This window comes from Canis aureus, chromosome 18, assembly GCF_053574225.1.
Source record: "Canis aureus isolate CA01 chromosome 18, VMU_Caureus_v.1.0, whole genome shotgun sequence".
Classification (NCBI taxonomy): domain Eukaryota; kingdom Metazoa; phylum Chordata; class Mammalia; order Carnivora; family Canidae; genus Canis; species Canis aureus.
Window position 1 is genome coordinate 22,436,048 of NC_135628.1, and position 17,095 is coordinate 22,453,142.

General features: G+C 41.7%; 1 protein-coding gene, 2 long non-coding RNA genes and 1 pseudogene across 8 annotated transcripts in view; 2 read left to right on the top strand and 2 right to left on the bottom strand.

The window, feature by feature from the left end:
* Positions 1-8,573, bottom strand: part of LOC144288737 (uncharacterized) — a 55,300-nt gene extending 46,727 nt beyond the window's left edge. Inside the window, exons 1-2 of one of the 4 annotated variants that reach the window (XR_013356721.1) lie at positions 8,382-8,573; positions 1,348-1,451 (exon numbers count right to left, since the gene is read on the bottom strand). This is a non-coding gene — a long non-coding RNA (uncharacterized LOC144288737). Of the gene's footprint in view, positions 1-1,347; positions 1,452-7,867; positions 8,329-8,381 lie in introns of those variants that run through there. The other 3 variants (XR_013356722.1, XR_013356719.1, XR_013356720.1) reach the window with 3 other exon arrangements.
* Positions 1,492-5,280, bottom strand: LOC144288735 (ubiquitin-conjugating enzyme E2 variant 1 pseudogene; annotated as a pseudogene).
* A 75-nt stretch (positions 8,574-8,648) lies between the features above and the next one.
* On the top strand, positions 8,649-11,213 carry CYCS (cytochrome c, somatic). The gene is made up of 3 exons (XM_077856490.1): positions 8,649-8,808; positions 9,885-10,061; positions 10,186-11,213. The coding sequence occupies exons 2-3, from the start codon at positions 9,893-9,895 to the stop codon at positions 10,332-10,334; spliced, it is 318 nt and encodes a 105-aa protein (XP_077712616.1). The 5' UTR covers positions 8,649-8,808; positions 9,885-9,892; the 3' UTR covers positions 10,335-11,213.
* Positions 11,214-14,468: 3,255 nt separating this feature from the next.
* Positions 14,469-17,095, top strand: part of LOC144288738 (uncharacterized) — a 45,342-nt gene continuing 42,715 nt past the window's right edge. Inside the window, exons 1-2 of one of the 3 annotated variants that reach the window (XR_013356725.1) lie at positions 14,469-15,932; positions 16,030-16,111. This is a non-coding gene — a long non-coding RNA (uncharacterized LOC144288738). Of the gene's footprint in view, positions 16,112-17,095 lie in introns of all 3 variants that reach the window. The other 2 variants (XR_013356723.1, XR_013356726.1) reach the window with 2 other exon arrangements.

Below are 17,095 nucleotides of genomic sequence, written 5' to 3' on the forward strand. Positions count from 1 at the left end.
AGGAGTGATTTTTCTTATCCCACTTAAATCACCTATTTGGACTATTCACAAGATACATGAATTTGGGAGAATAAAGATACATTATTTTAAATTTAAAATGTGATAATGCTAACTAAAACTACTATTCCATATCTAGTAAGAATATACTCTTTTTATGTCCTCTGGAAAATTTAAAATTACTGGGATTATCTCTTATTTAAATATTTGGTATAATTTACCACTGAAGCCCTGAGCGTCTAGAGTTTTCTTTGTGAGATTTTAAGTTATGAATTCCATTTCTTTAACAGTTATACTATTCGTTTGCTCCTTATCCCTAAGGGTTTTTTTTTAATTATTCTTATTTTTTTAAGTAGGCTCCACACCCAACATGGAGCCCAATGTGGGGTTCCAACCCATAACCCTAAGACCAAGACCTAAGCCAAGATCAAGAATCAAATGCTTAACCAACTGAGCTATCCAGATATCCTTGCCTAAGTTTTGATAAATAATATTTTTCAAGGAACTTTTCATTTGACCTATATTTTCTTTCTCTTTTAAAGATTTATTTATTGAAGAGAGGGAGAGGGCACACGCTGCACATCATAAAAGTGCATGAGCATGGGGGAAAGTGTAGAAGGAGAGGGAGAAAGTCTTAAGCAAATTCCTGCTGAGCACTGAGCCTGATGCATGGCAAGGAGCTCCACGTGGGGCTTAATCTCATGATACTGAGATCACAACCTGAGCCAAAACCAAGAGTGAGCGGCTCAACTGACTGTGCTGCCCACACACTCCCACATATTTAATAAAGTAATGCTTATTTTTTATATAGATTTTTAGTACCTTTTCTCTTGATCCTTCTTATCACTTATCTCTTGTATTAGTCTATTCTCTTACTTTCAAACCTTTTGTATTCTTGTGTTTTAGATGTATCTTCTTTATGTAAAGAGCAAATATTTCAGTTTTTGAAAAATCCTATTTGAAAATCTCTGTGTTATAACAACAGAATTTAGTTCATTTTATGTAGTAACTGATCTCTCTGGGTTTAAACCTACCATCTTACAGTGTGTTATCCTTCCTGTTTTTCCTTTTCTTGCCTTTTTAAAAAACTAATCACATTCCATTTTTTCCATTACTTTGAAAAACATACAGAACTTTTCTATTATTCTCTTAGTTTCCCTAGAAACTACAATATACTCTCTTCCTGAATAGCACAATATATAGATAGAATATTTTAACTCTACTATTGTGATTTATGTGCTACAGTTGTTGCCATATATATTAATATTAATGCACACTTTTTATTATATTAAAATAGTCTGGCAATAAAAAGGCTGCTTATAGAATACTGTTAGGTTAAACTTTACTTACAGGATGTTAAATCCTTAGAATTAAGGTTTCCCCCAGAAAAAGATTAATGAAAACACTGATTGCTTTTCAGATTTGATAGTCACTGCTTCAAAAGGTGGTTTTACCTGAATAAAACAAACAAAGCCTGAATAAAAACCAAAAAACTTCAGAACACAATTAACACTTTTATTTCAGTATGCATCCACATCTCAGTATTTAGTGGTCCTGAACAGAAAAGTGGAAAAATGCAGCAATTTGCCAGGAAGTTAAGCCCACCAATTTCAGGGATCTGCTGTGCACACTGAGTTCTTTCTTAATCTCTGCTGAGGACCATGATCATAAAGCAGCAGCATCAAAAACAAAATATGCACCAAATTCAATGTTCTTTTCGTTCCAGTTGTCAGATTCCAAACGAGACCCACGTGGATTCCAAGACGACCAAATGAGAACTCTGTTTAAAACCTCAAGTTTTAAAAGCAAAAGCAATTACAGGAAAAGAAAACAATTCATTCAGAGGAATTACGTGTGCTTACAAATGTCTTCTGTGGCCTTTCTTCGTGTTTTACCACCAAGAACTTTGAGAGCTGGCAGGTCTGAGTGCCCCTGGTGGCTGTTCTTTTCATTTTAGCAAAACCTGAGCTGAAAAACTGCCATCAGCTGATGATGACAGCAAAGAGTGGCAGAGCTAAGGATCTAATATTCATTCCCAGGCTGCTGGATAATGAGTAAATTGATTCCAAAACTAAATAAGGGAAGTCAGAAACTCTTTCCAACCTTACCTGATGGCTTTTAGCCAAAGCAAGGAAGTGTCATGGAAAGTGCTAAGTGATGATGGTATACAAAAAGGGACTTGAGGAGAAGGAAGGAAAGAGCAGCACCATTAAGGTAGGGGGAAAGCTATGGAGAAAACCCTGAATTCCTCACCAAAGGCCAACTTCAGAGGGGAGCAGAGGAGGTCACAATCTATGCTTTGGCCAAGGGTGGTAGTGGGAAGTGAAGAAAGGACAATGGCTTGGAAGTGGGAGGGCATCATTTAAGACTAAAAAGAAAGAAACCAGGAGTGCAGATGGAGTACTCCACACACACACAGCTATAGCCCCACAGGCTGTGACCCAAAACCTTCACACCTACTCTAGCAAGCCACCCCAAGCTAGAGGGCTGTTGCAGGGAGGGGGGATGAAGGGAAGAAGGGAGAAAGGAATTGAGGGAGGGGTGAGGGACGAGAAGGGGAGAAGGCAGAGACCCCAGGCCATGTAATCAGCAGCAAGGTAACTGTGTGATTTGTCTTTTCATAGTTGAGTTAGGTGTGCCCCACTGGTTACGATGGCAATCTATTTATACTTTCTTGATCCCACAAGTTCAACTATGTAGACAGTGATTACACTTGACAGGATTTGTTATAGCACAACTTATGTGTTTCAAATGGACAAAAAATTAGTATCATTTACAGTATCTTAAATTGCTTTTGAAGGGGAACTTCCTTTCCAGTACTTCTAGGTCTATAAGACATAGCTAGAAAATTTACTACTATGGAAAATAAGGGCTGCTTAAATCAAAGGCTGGAGGGGAGAGGTCCTGTAGTTTCTCTTTTTGATTAATTGCTATAACACTGTCCTTCCGGTGGCTGAGGGAGTTTCATGTTTTCTTTAGCCATCATCAGGCTCCACAGCTCTTGCAGGACAACTTTAATGCTATATGAATCCTGCCATTTTGCTAGCACTGGCATGGTTCTTGGGTCCACCACTCCATTAGAACTATTAACTCCATTCATATTAATTTTTGTTACAAATCTTACAAAAGGGAATCTTCTGGGTATTTAGCTCCACATTCTATTTTAAGGCTGTATATGAGATTTTCATAAATTGTTCCTAGAGGCCTAATTATCATCCTTGTCCATCTTATAAGTGTCATGTCTTCATCATCTTCTAGACCCAGCTAACTGCCATCTCCTATTCCTTTCTGGCCTCCTTCTAGTTCTTCCAAGTCAAAAATTGCAAGGGACTTTTACTCCTGAGCCCGTGGTGGCTGCCATCTTGTGTCACTTTGTATATATATCAGCTACAAAAAACATTATCATTATTTGAACAATGTCCATTTAGATTCAATGACATATTTATCTATGTTGTTGCTCTTGATTTTTCCTTTATCTTTGATCTCTTAATCTGTAATAATTCTTTTGTATAAGAACACCCTTTAGAATTTTCTTCCTTGTGGATATGCTGGTGACAAACTCAGTTTTTGAAATGTCTTCCTTTCTTAAGAAATATTTTGCCAGATAAAGAATTTAATTTGACAGTTATTTTCTTCCAGCACATCCATATACTGTCCTCTGGCTTCCACTGTTGATGTAGAGAACTCAGTGGTCGGTTCAAGAGTTCTTTGAATATCAGTATTTTTCCTCATTTTGCTTTTACATTATCATTGTCTTTATTGTTAGTTTTTTTATTGTATTAGGAATGACTGATTTTCTTAAATCTATGAACTGGTATCTTTCACTCAAATATTGTTTCTACCCTATTCTCTCTTCTCTCCTTCTGGGGCTCCACTTAAAAGTACATTATACATTATCTCAGTATCCTCTTTTGATTATTTTTCAGTTTTAGAATGTCTATTTGATTCTTGTTCAAATCTGTTATTTTTTTTTTGAAGATTTTATGTATTTGAGAGTGAGAAAAAGACAGCAGGGGTAGGGGGAAGGACAAGCAGATTCCCCAGAGCAGGGAGCCCTATGCGGGGCTCTATCCCAGGACCCTGAGATCATGACCTGAGCCAAAGACAGATGCTCAACTGACTGAGCCACCCAGACCCCCCTGTTATTTTACACATATATACTTTCCAGTCGCCTTCTAAAATGTTCAAGCCTGGCTTTTATGTACAGAAGATAATAAATATTTCATAGTTTATCTGATGATTTTAAAATCTGGAATCCCTACTACTTGACTGTTGCTTATGCTAGTTCTCACTCATATTGTGGATCTAATGATCTTTCTCCCTTTGCTGAACACCTTAAAAACTTTATTTGTAGTAATAATCTGAGACTTAAGCTGATATTACCTACTTCCAGAGAGAATTTTCATTTGATTCTACCAGGTGCTTAAAGGCAACAGAATTCCTATTCCAAGTTCAAAATTTAAGATTTTCCCTAAAGAAATCAGGCCACAGATCTTGTAAGATCAGTATTTCCTCCAGTTTATCCTCACTTCCAGCCTGCAGCTCTTTGAAATGCTGACCGAAAGCAAGGGTTGTTTGCCAGGTACCAGGTTCTCAACCTCTGCAAGTCCTGACCTGATATTATAAATAGAAATACATACATTTCTACATACAGATATCTATATATCTAAAGACAAATAGTGTGTCCAATGATCCCTGCAGCTGTATTTCCACCCTTGTGAAGGTTCCTTCTACATTGTACCAGGATCAGTGACTAGTAACAGAAGTAATGGTATATCACTTCTAAGATTATAAAAGACTGGCATCTGTCTTAGCTTCTCTGTCTTGGGGAAGCAAGTTCCATGTGGTAAGCAGTCCCATTCACAGGCCTCCAGCTAGGAGCCAATAAGGAACTGAGGCCTGACAACCATGTGAGTAAGCTCAGACTTGGATTCTCTAGTCTACTTGAGCCCTCAGATAACTGGATCTCTTCAACAGTTTGACTGCAAACTCACAAGAGACTCTGAGCCAGAACCAAAACCCAGCAAAGCTGCTTCCACAGAAGCTGTAAGGTAATACGTCTGCTTATCATACTATATGCAGTGTATTTCAGTGATCATAATTTTTATTTCTACAAATTAGCTTTGGCTCTTTTTAAAAATCTGTTTTTTGATAGTCTCTTGTTTGTTGCAAATGCTTTTGCTTTCTACTTTGTCTAAATTTTTTAAATTTATTTTTTATTGGTGTTCAATTTACCAACATACAGAATAACCCCCAGTGCCCGTCACCCATTCACTCCCACCCCCCGCCCTCCTCCCCTTCTACCACCCCTAGTCCGTTTCCCAGAGTTAGCAGTCTTTACGTTCTGTCTCCCTTTCTGATATTTCCCACACATTTCTTCTCCCTTCCTTTATATTCCCTTTCACTATTATTTATATTCCCCAAATGAATGAGAACATATAATGTTTGTCCTTCTCCGACTGACTTACTTCACTCAGCATAATACCCTCCAGTGTCTAAATGTTTTAAATGTCTTCGTATTATACATTAGAAAGGTAAATAAAAATTTTCTCTGTTTATAAAGGAAAATGACATTGTTTCCCCTTTTAAGAACGTTTTCTGTGAAAATCCAAAGTCCTCACTCTAGCCTTTAAGAATGTATGTTTCTCAGAGGTCTGGGCTTTATCCCTTTTGGTATGTAAACACCTAGGAACCTAGGAAGACAAGAGCTTCACCTCAGGAGCCTGAAGTAGGTACAACTACTTATTTCTCAGGAAAACAAGTTTTATTATTCTTTTGGATGAGGACAACTAATTAAACAAATGGCTACCCCAATTCCTGAGGGAATTCAGGGTAAAAGAAAGTGAAAAAAACTCAACTGAGAAGGATCTGGCCACAAACTGTAATGGCAAGTCCTCCTACAGAAAACTGGTTACCATTAATCCATATAACAAGCAATAATTGTGTGGCCAAAAGGGAAATCGGCTACTATTGATCATAAAGCCTCATGTTTATTATGTGCTAACTAAAACCAGTATGATAGAAAAGCATTATAATTAATTTAGCTGTATAAATTGTGTGAGACTTTATTCTGATTTGGTAGTTTCTTGTAGACTACCTATATACAACCACTTTATTGTGCTTACCCAATAATGAACAAGTTTACTTTCGCAATATAGTAAAGTGAGGAGACATCTCTTTCCTGCTAAGATTTTTACTTCTCCATTGATATCTAATAATTCCAACTCCTATGGCCCTTTGCGGGTATAATTTTGCTCTTTGTGTTTTTCGTAATGATCTCATGCTTGGCATTTCTTAAGTGTGGGAATCCTGAAGGCCTGGGTTAAAATATTCCTCTGCATATTTATGTTTACTTCTGCCAGACACCAGAACACACTGCCCATCCACAGCTACTATGTTAATTTTCCAGATAGAGGTTTCCCAGACGGGCAGGTAAAGTATAATCAAACCCTAACACTGCATGAGAGCCCACCTGCAGTTATGAATTCTCAAAGGATACTTCTTCCTTCTACTCAGTACCCAAGGCCAAGCCAGACAAGACTAACCTGGTTATTCCCTCTGCCGGTGAAGAGACTGTGTTTTACGCTTTGGATTCAAGGGTTTCAGCATTATGCAGTAGTCTCACCCAACAAAGGGATCCAAGGGCTGTGGTTACCTTCCCTTCCCCCTAGGGATCCAAGGGCTGTGGTTACCTTCCTAAGCTTACCATGTTCATTTTCAGTTCTTGTTCCCCACCTCACCCCTGCCTCCAACCAGATTTCTCTTACTTTCTTAATGACCCTCATTAAGTGTTTTGGTCTGGGTGAAGAGGGTATCTTATCATTAGGTCTTTTTCATCAGAAGGGTCTTTAAAGGGATCCCTGGGTGGCGCAGCGGTTTGGCGCCTGCCTTTGGCCCAGGGCGCGATCCTGGAGACCCGGGATGGAGTCCCAGGTCGGGCTCCCGGTGCATGGAGCCTGCTTCTCCCTCTGCCTGTGTCTCTGCCCCTCTCTCTCTCTCTGTGACTATCATAAATTAAAAAAAAAAAAAATTTAAAAAAAAGAAGGGACTTTAAAAATACGGCATCTATAATGTTGGTAGAAGGAAAAACCTAAGGCATTGCTTTGTCATAGTTACACCCCTTACCAGCCACTATCAAGCCTACGGGATAAGATGGAGGTAGACGGAACAGATGCAACATAGAACATAAAACCGGGGGAAAAAAAAAGATAAAATAAATAAATAGAATAGAATAGAAAACCGAACTGCAGAATTATCATTGTTCTCAACTAATTCCCTCAGGTATTGTGAGTAAACTGCAAATACTGTGTGTCTCTTCCAAACTTGAATACATAGATATTATAAAACATAATAGGTGTGATTTCTGTTTCACAGGATGCTTTTGTGGCCCTAGTGTGTGCAATTAGAGGAAACTCGAAATCAGGACGTAGAAAACAATAAAAAAATAATCCGGTCGTATAGAGAGATGGATGGTCTGGAGCAGAAATCATGGTACCCGTGGTCTGGAATGGGTGTAAGGTAATCTAGTTAAGTTTACTGCTTAACTTGGGAGTAGGAAGAAGATGGCTAGAATGTAAGCTCCACCAGAGAAAGAGTCCTCCACGATCTACTCCAGGTAAATAATATGCATTCAATAAACACTTGTGAATGAATAACGGCAGTGCTAGAACATGAGAAAGGAGGGGGAAAACCCATTCACAACTCGGGGGCTGAATTAGCGGGGGCAAGGGAGTCCAGAAAAAATATTTGCCAGGGACAGAACCGAGCATGTCTGGAAGGAGAGCTAGTTCTGGAGGAAAAGGATGATCCCCGGAAGCTGTGGTTATCAAACCTGCCTTTGTCATATGACCCCAACCGCATTACATCTTACTTGAACAGGTCATTCGGCCTAGGTTAGAGGAGATGCAAATCCTCTCTAGGTTTCCAACAATGCTCTAGCCCCTCGACAAGGCTCCTCGCTAGCGCCTGCACATCCTCCTTGTTCCGCACAGAAACGCAAGGGAGACGGGTGTCGGCGGAAAAGCCGGCAGCTGAGGTGCCAGAGCTACAATCCAGCTTCCGCCGCAGCTACGGCAGCTTCCCTGCGGCAGACCCGGGGTGTCCGTCAAGGGGGGGATGTCGAAGTAGCAGAGTGAAGGCGAAGCGGTACGTCGGGAGCTCAGGTCCAACTCTCACAACTCCGGGTTCCAGGCGATGCTTTGGGGTGCGGCTGGCGGCAGCCGCGAAAGCAGGACAGAGACTGCGGAAAGGCCGCCAGCTGCACGGACAGCAGCCACGAGGCCTCTACGTGCGTCAGAGTTGGGGCGTTCCCCTCCGGGCAGGCAAAACGCCCCCCCCCCCCCCCGCCCAAAGCGTATTACGTCAACAAGCCCAAGAGCAGTTACCTTAGCACAACAACGCCCTCCATCCACCACGCGACTCCGCTCCACCCTCCCCTTGGGGATACGCATGCGCAGAAAGGCAGGACGGCGACGTCAGCCCTTTCCGGCACCGCCTCGTTGTCGTACATCCAGGGGCCTGTCGTAACTGCCGGCGGGAGAGCAGAAGGGCACCCGCGCGGCACACCCTACCCTGCTGGCCGGCCTCCGCGCCGGTCGTTAACGCAGGCCCTGGAGACTGAAGCCAATGAGGCGCGGTGACGTCACTGCGTAGCAGGCCGCGCAGCCGCAGGGCGGGCGGCGAAGGGACGGGTCGAGTTCGGTTGCACCGACACCGGTACTTAGGTGCGGAGCGGCGTGTCCTTGGACTTAGAGAGCGGGACGTCCGGCTTGCGAGCGGGCTTCTTCGTTTCGCGCGCGCGACAGAAAGGCGGTGAGCGCCGGGCGGGAAGCCGCAGCACGGGGACGCGCGGCTGTGTCGAGGGGTGCGCGCCCTGGCCGAGGCCGGCGCCCGGGTTCGGCGAGTGGGGCGCACCTGGGGCGGGAAGGCCAGGGGTGACCCCCCCCCCCCCCGCCTGGGGCCGGCCAGAAGCCGGTGGGCTACGGCTGGAGACGGGGCGGCACGCCGGCTGGGACGGGGAGTGGGCTCGATCAGGGCCCTTAAAGCCCGGAAGCCGCCTGGATGCTGATCCAACCCAGACCGAGGCCCGGGGGTCTCGTAGCCGGGGCCCAGGGGCTGTGGAAGTGACAGACTTCCCGGGATGAGGGCGGGAATGTGGGGGGCTGCGCAGCGCCTCACGGCCTCCTGCAGAGGCGGCCGGAACTACCGCTCCTGCAAAAACGAGCCCTTTTTCTTCCGAGTCACTTGTCGCTTTTCCCCCCTTAACCTGCCTAGGCATCTCGGGAAGGCAGGTGCCCTCCGTCTCCTTGAAAGCCTGATTGGGTGACCTCGTGGGCGTCTCCAGAGAGCCCAGAGTGGAGGACGGATGGGAGACCTCCCACCCGCACCGCAGGGCCGTTTATACCGGCCCGAGCAGGCTGTTAGCAACCACAGGACTTGGGTTTTGTAAATGTATTTTCACTGATCAGAGGTGGCTTCACATTGCAGTCTGATTAAATAGGCTTTCTTAAAAGCTGAAAGTTTTGGTAGTTTGGTAGTTTTGGTTTAATGTAATCATGGTTTTCGACTTGACTCAGATTTGTGACTTTCTGTGACCTTGACCTCAAACTTTTGAAACCGTTTTTGAACTAGGTTCCCACTTTGCTTACTTGGGCTTTAGTTCTATCACTCGAATACACATAGATGTGTATTTAGGGAAGTCGTTCCAGCTAGTGGTTTTGGTACCTAGAGAGCCAGTCGCCAGCACACTAAGTAAAACCAGATTCGCCCTGGTGATTAATACTCTAGATTTGCAATGGGTTAGTAATTCAGTCCCTGGAGCGACCACTGGTTGGTTTTCACTGGATTTTTACTCGGAGGAAAAAAGTAATGGAGTCTTTCATTTTTAGATTGAAAAATGGGTGATGTTGAGAAGGGCAAGAAGATTTTTGTTCAGAAGTGTGCGCAGTGCCATACTGTGGAAAAGGGAGGCAAGCACAAGACTGGGCCAAACCTCCACGGTTTATTTGGGCGGAAGACCGGTCAGGCCCCTGGATTTTCTTACACGGATGCCAACAAGAACAAAGGTAAGGGTCTGGGAGGTGGGGGATCAGTTATTAAATAACAGAAGCACAATTTCGTGAATATAACCAATGGTAAGCCCTTTATCAGGAGTGTAAGATACTTAACAATACGTCCCTCCTTGTTTAGGCATCACCTGGGGAGAGGAGACCCTGATGGAGTATTTGGAGAATCCCAAGAAGTACATCCCTGGAACAAAAATGATCTTCGCTGGCATTAAGAAGACAGGGGAAAGAGCAGACTTAATAGCTTATCTCAAAAAAGCTACTAAGGAGTAATAGTTGGCTATCGCCTTATTTATTACAAAACAAAAATGTCTCATGACTTTTTTTTTATGTGTACCATATTTAAATTGATCTCATTGACCAGAATTCAGATCATGAGTGGCTGATAGAAGGTTTCTCTTGGACAGTCCTGATTTAAATAAGATTGGCTTGTGGTTAAATGAATATGATCAGTTTTTTGAACTTTGATAGTAATTCTGGTTCAGCAAGTGCTCTCACTGTTTTCCCCTTCTAAAAAATATGATTGGAATTGATTAGAGATGTGTAGCTTTTCACAGAGATGGTAAATGCCACCTCTAAATTTATAGATTGGTTTTATATTTAGATTTATATAACGGGTTATATTAATATATTTAAATACTGAGGAAATCCCTTCACTCTCAGAACAGCAAGACTCAGCTGTGTTTCAAGTTGTGTTCCCTAGCCTGTTAAAGGCAATGGCTGAAGATAAGCTGGCAGTGTCCACTTTATCTTTTTGGTCTTAACTATGCCAATTTAATTAAAATTCTTTGCATCTAAAATGTTGCCTTTTGCTAATTGAAAGGCATTTTAGTGTGGTTTGTGCATAATATTAAAATTTTGACACTTGGGTTTTATACACCTGTAAGGTCAGACGCTTTTAAAATTTAGTGTGAGGAGATACAGCAGCAGACTTGGCTTGTGAATTCTTGACTAAGACTACGTTATTATTCAGGATTGTCTTCTAAACAGCTATTCAGTGACACAAATGTGGAATTAACCATGTATGTATGATTGGTAATGGTGCTTTTGCCAACTCCTTAGAAAGGTTAAAATAGAGGAGATCCGTCATCAGCACAAATTTGTACATTATGTGATAAGGTTTAAGATAATTAAAAACAAAGTCACAGATCATGATTTTTCTAATGTGCTTGATTTAATGACTGCCAAAATTTTGAGTACAAGGATCCTAAGCACTGGTGGAGCAGTGTTACTAGCCATAGTACTTGATTGTTTACTTAGTCCTCTAGGACAGTGCGAATTAGAACAACACTTCGGTCATTGATCTTTAGAATTTCTATTGGCCAGAATGAGGAGTGGAGTGTTTATGCCAAATATAGATAGAATAACGTGCTTCTAGTCCTTGTTTTGTGGTATATAACTGTATGATTTATATACCAAGTTATTTCATACATGGTCCATGCCATAAGATTTAGAGTAGGCCCTGGAAATTTTAATGGAGATGGTGAGGTTCTCAGTGAAAGAAATCTGGTGGTGATGAGAGCCAACCCTGGGACAATAAGGAGACTGAAAGAGGCCTTGTCAGTGCTTCCAAAGGTAATGAGGGTAATAGGTGGCTTGTGAAGGCTTGACAAAGCAGTTTGTAATTGGTGAATCTTATTTTCAATCATTGGAGAACTGTAAGTAAGCAAAGAAATCAGGAAACCTGTTGTAATTCAGGGAAAAGCCTTTGTAACAGAGAACTTGGTAACTGCAGAAGATAGTGGTATTCAGAGACAGTATAGCGATTTACCTTCTAAGAATTGTAGATGATCATGGGAAGATATGGAGACCAGGAAATTGATTTACTTCTCTGCCTCCTACGTTAACTAAAGCCTGTGTTGGCAGAGATAATTACTAAGTACCTGCTGTGTTCCAGTCCAGTTGTACTCACTAAGTGTCCCCGGTGCATTACTTATAACATTAAGTGCTCCTACAGTTAATTCAAAAGTGAAATTCCCAGCTTTGAGGTGTATACGCTCTCAGGAAAAAAGAAGACAAAAAAAGCACTCTTTTTTTTTTAAAAGATTTTACTTATTTATTTATTCATGAGAGACACAGGCAGAGGGAAAAGCAGGCCCCATGCAGGAAGCCCGATGTAGGACTTGATCCCGGGACTGCAGGATCACACCCTGGGCTGAAGGCAGCGCTAAACCACTAAGCCACCCGGGCTGCCCAAAAGAAAAAAAGCTCTGTCTAACACATCTTCATTCCTACTGCTCCATTATAGGTGGGTTGGTGCTGTCACAAATGAGTCAGATGTTTTTTTTAAGGAGTGTTTCTTCCAAGTGCCACCTACACTCTAGATTTTGCCTAGAAAAATCTGTGATGATGGATTATACTTGTGCTGTCCAATACAGTAGCCACTAATCACATTTGGCAATTAAGCCCTTGAAACATGGCTAAATTTTAGCCATAAATAGCTCTAAGACGGCTGTAAGAGCATTGATATCTCAGAAAGCACTCAACTGGTGAGCACTGGAATATTTTTCATTTTATAACCACATCAAATTCTTTGAAAGAAGTAACTGAAAGAAGCAACTGAATTGTCATATCTAGTGTTCTTTTTTTTCTTTTCTCAATTAGCTCTGATGATCCCTAGGATTTTTGGCACCCTTGACTTCTTATTTTATTCTCCCTTGGTTTAAGTTAGCTTCATACTCAATGTGGAATAAAACACATAGGCGTCATAGAATCTTTACACATGTTGCTATAATCTGCCAATCCAAATACATTTTTTTCACATGACATTTTGGCCAAATTCGAGCCCTATAACTGAGATTGCTTTATAGAGTTTATTCACTTCTCAGTTTATCTCCACTGCCTTATAAGGTGTATGGAACAATTACTGCCTCTTTTTATATCAAAAGTAAACAGGCTCAGAGGGGTTGTTGCTGTCAAAGGTCACACAGGCATTATGGAGTAGTATCACATAAACTGACTTGCCTTTTTATACTGTCTTCTAAAACTCCATATAAATTGGTTATCTGTTGGGCTCTTCACAGAACTCAGACTTTTCTTGCTAAAGACTATGTTCTCCAGACCTCTCAACCTCTGCAGCCCTCGTAAGTAGAGCCTGCTTGTCCTTCCCCACTGTCCACAACAGAGGCCGTTAGGGTCTTGGCATTTTCCAGGTCACTGCTCTTCCTCACACGGGCAGAGCTACTTGTGTGAGATTCATGACATCTTTGTGGATCCTTTGCAGTTTTCTGTACTAGTGGACCTTCACTACATTTATTGAAAATTTATGTACTCTGTTCCAATTCTTTTTTTTTTTTTTTAAGATTTAATTTATTCATGAGAGGCAGAGGGAAAAGCAGGCTCCCCATGGGGAGCCTGATTCATGACTTGATGCCAGGACCCTTAGGACCATGACCTGAGCCAAAGACAGACACTCCACCATTGAGCCACTGAGGTGCCCCTGTTCCAACTTAAAAAAAAAATTAAACTGGTAACAGCTACATAAAAATGAACGAATGACCTGTCCTTAGTACCACTATCACCTCAAAATTTTTTACTTTTTTTTTAATAATAAATTTATTTTTTATTGGTGTTCAATTTTCAAAATTTTTTACTTGATTTTAATTCTTAGTGCTTCTTTTCCATGATTGCTACTTAGACTTGTCGTGGCTGTAGAACTACTCTACTGAAATTTGAAATCCTGTTATACAACCTTATACTATCTCATGTCTTAATCTGTTCTATTTCCTTGAACTTGGAATTCCAGTCCCTGATCATTCCCTTGTGGCATTCCTTCCTTAGCCAACTTCTCCATGTATCTTTTCAGTCACAGTATTGCCTGCACCCTCTACTTTTGTCACCTCTGTTCCTTTTTGTGGCATCTACTCTACACACACCCAGCCTGGGAGTAGCCCAGCTGTCTGCTTTCTCCACTTCCATACCCCCATCTGATCATTACTGGAGAAAATATCCTACATCAGCCAAATGGCAGCACTGTTATAAATCTCTGATTCAACTGAACCAGCAGACACCCTGCACAACTGTTCTTTTATATAACCATTTTTTCCTAGTCTTCCTCATGGTTAATTTTAAAAAAATCATGCTCCTCCAGCTTATCTCTCCTCTCTCCCCTCTTCTCACAGTAGATGAATGACCTTGCCCCCCATTACAGAGATGAATTATTCCTGACTCTCAAGCAAGGGTTTTGTCGTCTCCCATCCCCCACCTTGTTAATTAAGATATAGTTCAGAACGTTCAATTATGTCAAGAGCTCCAGATGTCACTCTAGCATGGTCAATATAACACCCATTTCCAACCCTATCTTCTGCCTCCCTCTCCCATAGAAGTTCAAAGAGCTAAACGGTTTCATTTCAATATAGGAACTTAACATTGGGAACCATACTCCCAACAACAAATACACTGTAAGTTCTGGAAATTACAGCTTTTCTTAGTTTAATGAAATTGTAGCTGGGCCTGGGTAATACATCTGGACTAAGAAAAAAAATCATTACAATTTGGGGAGGATAGGGGAAATCTGTAGGTTTTCTAAGTCCCTTGCACTGAGTTGGCACATATATTGTCACATAAAACTATATTTCTTACTGGTAGGACCTGAGCTCTGCTGGCACTGCTCAGTGGAATCCTGCACAGTAACGTTTCTGTGCCTACAGTTAACTCATCTGTAATTTGACATTAATTACAATAGCCCTGAAGGTTGTTGTAAGGATTAAACAAGAGAATGTGTTTGGCACATTGCCTGGCACTCTAAACACTCTCAAACATTAATTTTGAACTGGGTGGGCAGTACAGTTTGTTAATAGCTGGACAGATCGCACAAAAGCGAGACCAAGAAGACTTCTAACTGAAGTGATATAATGAGAAGTGCCTGGGATTAGAGGTTTGTATCTATGACTCTGGTCCATAATTTTGATAACTCAAACGGTAATGTATACTTATTAGTGACCAGGAAAAAAAGTCAATGAAGTCCAACATCCATCAATTCCATTTACCTAGAGAGGTTTTTGGAGGGAGATCTGAGATGTAATAAAGTTGAATGGGCACCTAATTTTCATACCCTGGAATCCAGTTTCTCTGGCATCCTGACAGACATAGTTGTTAGTACCCTACTTACTGGGATTATGCCAATCTGCCAACCTCTGAATCTTTAATCAAGAAAGACAAAGTGGTTCCATGTCATTAACGGCAGCTTAAAGGAATGCTTGGGTGGCTCAGTTGGTTAGCATCCAACTCTTGGTTTTAGCTCAGGTCATAATCTTCAGTCCTGGGATCAAGCCCCTCGTTGCACTTAGCACAGTCTGCTTCAGATTCTCTCTCTCTCTCTCTCTCTCTCTCTCTCTAATAATAAAGGCAGCTTAGAGAGCAAAGTTTAGGAGTCTGACTCCAGCCCTCCACTGTTTCACCTCCCAGAAGGATTTATCTGGAGGCTAAATCCAGGTCATACTATGGTACCACCTATAAGAGCCTTGCCTATGAAGAACTAGTGCTTCTGTTTCCCAGCTTGGCACAGTGGTTGCTAAACATCACGAGCAATATTCAGTAGTTGTATTTTTAAAGAATTTTGATTCTGGAAACCAGCACCTTGTAGAATTCTCAGATGGGTCATGTGTGATGTAACAAAATATCACTATACTAGCCAAACATTTATGTGCCCAGGTTAGAGACCATATGGGAAGAGATCTGTGGGAAAGATCTTTAATTTGTGAGTGTCCTGAATCAGAGTAGGTTAAGATACTTGGTTTCTTGGTACATACATAATATTAGAGGGGAAAGGAATTTTAAAGAACCAAGGCTTAGTGGAAAAGTAGGAAGGACCTGCTCATTTTGCCCCCTTCCCAACATGATCTCTCTCAAGATAAAGTATTAGAAATCAAGGTAAAGACTCCAGTGCTCTTTTATAGCATAACAAAACCAAACATGGCCTGTGTATGCCAAATTCTCACTGTAGATATCCTACTTGAAATTCTGTTAGCTTTCTTTCTATTCTCCATCCTGAAGTTGATGAAGCGGTTCACAACCGAGGCCTCTCTATTGTAAGATACAAGAGAATTCAGGTAAGGTGTGTGATTTCGTAAGAGACCCTCTCAGCTGGAGCAGTTGTCCTCTTTACCCATGCTGGTTCTCCAGCAGAATATTTTGAAAGTAAGCAACTAATACCTTTACCCTTGGCCTTCTACACACAGGAGCAGTTTCTGAATCCAACTACTCTGACAGGGAACTGCCCTTTAGTACCCAGCTCCAAACTCCCCACCCTTAGCTCCTTTCCTCTTTCATGGATCATTCCTTCTCAGCCTCATTTGTGGAGTTTTTTGATTATGTGTGTGTATTGTCTATTATCAAAGAGACTGCTTTTTGGCTACTTGATACCCATTCTCCCCTTCATTTTTAACTTTTTTTTTTTTAATTTTTTTAATTTATTTATGATAGTCACAGAGAGAGAGAGAGAGAGAGAGGCAGAGACACAAGCAGGCTCCATGCACCGGGAGCCCGATGTGGGATTCGATCCCGGGTCTCCAGGATCGCGCCCTGGGCCAAAGGCAGGCGCCAAACCGCTGCGCCACCCAGGGATCCCCCCTTCATTTTTAGTAACAATGTTGATGGTCTTTTTTTTTTTTTTTTAACAGTAGTAATATACCTATAAAAGATTATACTCTCCAACTTCCTTAGGTGTGGTCAGTGGTCAAGTGGAAGTCAATTGGGTGGGACTTAACAGGAAATCTCTAGAGAGATCTGACTCAGCCAGAGGACTGCCCTTTTACCCTTTCTCCTCTGCCTGCCTAGAAACTTGATGGGATGGCAAAACTCTGGCAGCCATTTTGGACTGTTTGCATCATTGAAGATGAAAGCCATACACCTTAGGATGGCACAACAGAAAGATAGAAGGAACTAGCACATTTGTGATATGGTCAAACTGCCATACTAGCCCAGACTTCTTTAATAGTTTAATAAACTTCCTTCTTATTTAAGCCATTATTAATTTAAGTTTCTGTTATATGCAGCTAATTCTAATCCTAACTGATGCCCACCCCTTATATAAT